The sequence below is a fragment of the Phalaenopsis equestris genome, unplaced genomic scaffold (genome assembly GCF_001263595.1).
Source record: "Phalaenopsis equestris unplaced genomic scaffold, ASM126359v1 Scaffold000002, whole genome shotgun sequence".
Taxonomy (NCBI): domain Eukaryota; kingdom Viridiplantae; phylum Streptophyta; class Magnoliopsida; order Asparagales; family Orchidaceae; genus Phalaenopsis; species Phalaenopsis equestris.
In genome coordinates, this window is record NW_018164444.1 from 35,643,308 (window position 1) to 35,645,985 (window position 2,678).

The 2,678-nt window shown below is 38.9% G+C and overlaps 1 protein-coding gene across 2 annotated transcripts in view; it reads right to left on the reverse strand.

Moving 5' to 3' along the window:
* The window catches only part of LOC110023367 (hydroxymethylglutaryl-CoA lyase, mitochondrial-like), an 81,572-nt gene that overhangs the window by 21,322 nt on the left and 57,572 nt on the right, over positions 1–2,678 (reverse strand). For both annotated transcript variants that reach the window (XM_020722753.1, XM_020722762.1), the window contains exons 5-6: positions 1,486–1,566; positions 1,236–1,399 (exon numbers count right to left, since the gene is read on the reverse strand). In XM_020722753.1, the coding sequence (XP_020578412.1) occupies positions 1,236–1,399; positions 1,486–1,566 (245 nt within the window). The remainder of the gene's footprint in view (positions 1–1,235; positions 1,400–1,485; positions 1,567–2,678) is intronic.

Below are 2,678 nucleotides of genomic sequence, written 5' to 3' on the forward strand. Positions count from 1 at the left end.
ACACCCCACAACATCATATATATATATATATGAAGAGAAATGATAAGTTGTGCAGTTATGCTAGCAAAGAAGAACAGGGACAGTTCAATCCTGGCTTAGGCTCGAATCTCACGAATAAAGGAAGCGAAGACAAGCAATGAGCTCCAATTGTGTGTGAGGATGAACAAACAAGAGAAAAAGGAAGTCACAATTTGCAGCTCTATTTCATACAATTGAGCTTTCAAATAAGGGAGGATACAAAAGAGAGCTTCCGTGAGTGGATTAGGTAGCACGGGGATGAAGAATCATGTGAAGCATTGCGAGCGGCTCGATCTTGATCTAAGTTGTGAATGGTGTAAGCGAGCGACTTAAAGAAACGGAGAAATAGGAAGAGTCACAGATTTCGGCTATATTTCGTACAATTGAGCTTTCAAATAAGGGAGGATACAAAAGAGGACTTCGATGAGTTGATTAGGTGGGAAGGGAATGAAGAAGTGAATCATGTGAAGCATTGTGAGTGGCTCACTCTTCGCGTGAGTTGTGTCGGTAGGCAAGCCATATAGAGAAACGGAGAAGCAGGATTCTATTATTCGAACATGAAGTATCGAAGGTCTTCAGAAACTGCAATCCCGTCATTGGTTTTCCAATGAAGTGCATAGGAGATCTTAGTCCACTGCAATCCTATCATTGTTTTTCCAACAAAAGTCATAAGAAGAGTTTTGGAAGTTTTCATATAGTGTGATCTCGTGGTTGCTCTTCCAGCAAAGGACAATGGAAAGAGAGAAGGGCTTGAGCAAGGAAATTGTGATCTTCCGAGACCTTTGTACGCTTCGATCTCATTGTTGCTTCCCGCTAGCTCTAATTGCGACTATATCACGCTACTTACGGTCATGAGAGGGGAGAGGGAGAAAGAAAGAAGCATTTTAAATGGAATTCGAATCTAAGACACTCAAACAGGGAGAAGATGAGTGTTGCTTCACGCAGTCCCTACAAATTAAATTCGTATAGATTTGTAATGGAGAAACGGTCGGGGACAATTATCGGATCCGTAGGTGGGAGCCGTTAGAGTTTTCAATATATTTTACTTTTATTTATTTATTTTTATTGAATTAAGATGGCTAACAATTACTAAATCATGAAAGCCAAAGAGTATGCAGTAATTTACATTCACCTTGACAATTATCAGGCATGCAATAGAAACATTGATCTGCAAGTAACTAAGATAAGCTCGTTCAAGAGTTCTAAAGAAAACGTACCCACGAACAGATATCGAATGTTTCCCAGCAGCATGAGTGACCTCACGGTAACGAGCAAGGCTATCATTAATGCTACAGTTTATGTTTGACTTTGAAAAAGACTCAGAGGCTGATGCAAATACAGCGATTTCCTTTGCACCGTTTTCAACTGCTGCCTCAAATCCCTGAGAATCATTATGTAATAAATGAAGCACCAGAAAATGTTCAAATATATGACCCTCTTGAATAGGATAATGAATACACTTGTCACCTTAAGGTTAGGAGTTAAAACAGGAAGCCTCACACCCTCTATACCTCGAATAGCCTCCATGACATCTTTTGCATCTGCTAACTATGGTTACAGCACAAACAAACGTAAGCGAATAAACAATAAAAATATTGGAAATTGCAAATGCCTTTTTGGCTGTAATTTAAAAAAATTGAGTACTGAATGCCGCTTGAAATTCCATTTAAGAAAAAGGATCCACGGAGCACTCAGCATTAATAATCTACATATGAATTACAGCTAAATTTAAGATAAAGTATCAACAAATACTTAGGGTGGGCACCTCTGCAATAGTTATCAAATAAGCTTATAGTGGCTCCATGAATTTAGGATAGTTAAGCTAGTCTTATTATTTCTGCATTAAATGGTAAACTGACATCCTGGTAAACAAAAAACAAAGTGAGGTGTTCAAATAATGTCATGTAAAATGAGTATTTAGCCCAAAAATTTAATGTATAGGGACATGCTAGAACCGCCAAATCTATAAAATTTAGGATGGTGACAATTCTTCATCAGACAGAAATAAATGTTAAACACAACGATATCCTAACACCAAATTGATGCAAATATACATATTGATTTGGTTCCCTCTAAAGCAAGGTAAAGTTGATTGCTGAGTTGCTGTTAAAAGGCCAATAGATGAATCATTGGATGAGTTAGGTCATGAATTGAGTTTGCTTGGCTACTTGTTTTGTTTGCTATTAACTCCATGGGCTTTCTAAATGGATTGTGAAATGTGCTGCAACAGATAAACGTAATTGGATTTATTTACAATAAATTTAAGATCTCTGCATGGCTATAAATGACAAACGGCTCATCTATTTTCATTAAAAGGTTTGATTGGCTTTACTGATGATTCATAGTTGATTCACTGTTGGTTTTATTTAGTTCTGTTTGTTCACAGGGAACATGACAGTATCAAATATCATTATTTTAGTTCTAACGTTTATTTTCTAGGGCTTCACCAGGGATTTATGCCAATATATTTGCTTCATAAACCGGCCTTAGCTATGATGTTCCCTTCCGGTGGTGAGAAGTTGATTTGATTCCTGGAGAAAACAAAGGGTCCGTTTGCGACGGCGGGGTGAGCGCGTCGTGGGGGCGGGCCGCGACGTGCAGGGTGTTTGGTTCGGCGCCCCGAGAGTGGCGGGGAGCGGTTTGTTTGGGTGGGTGGTGGG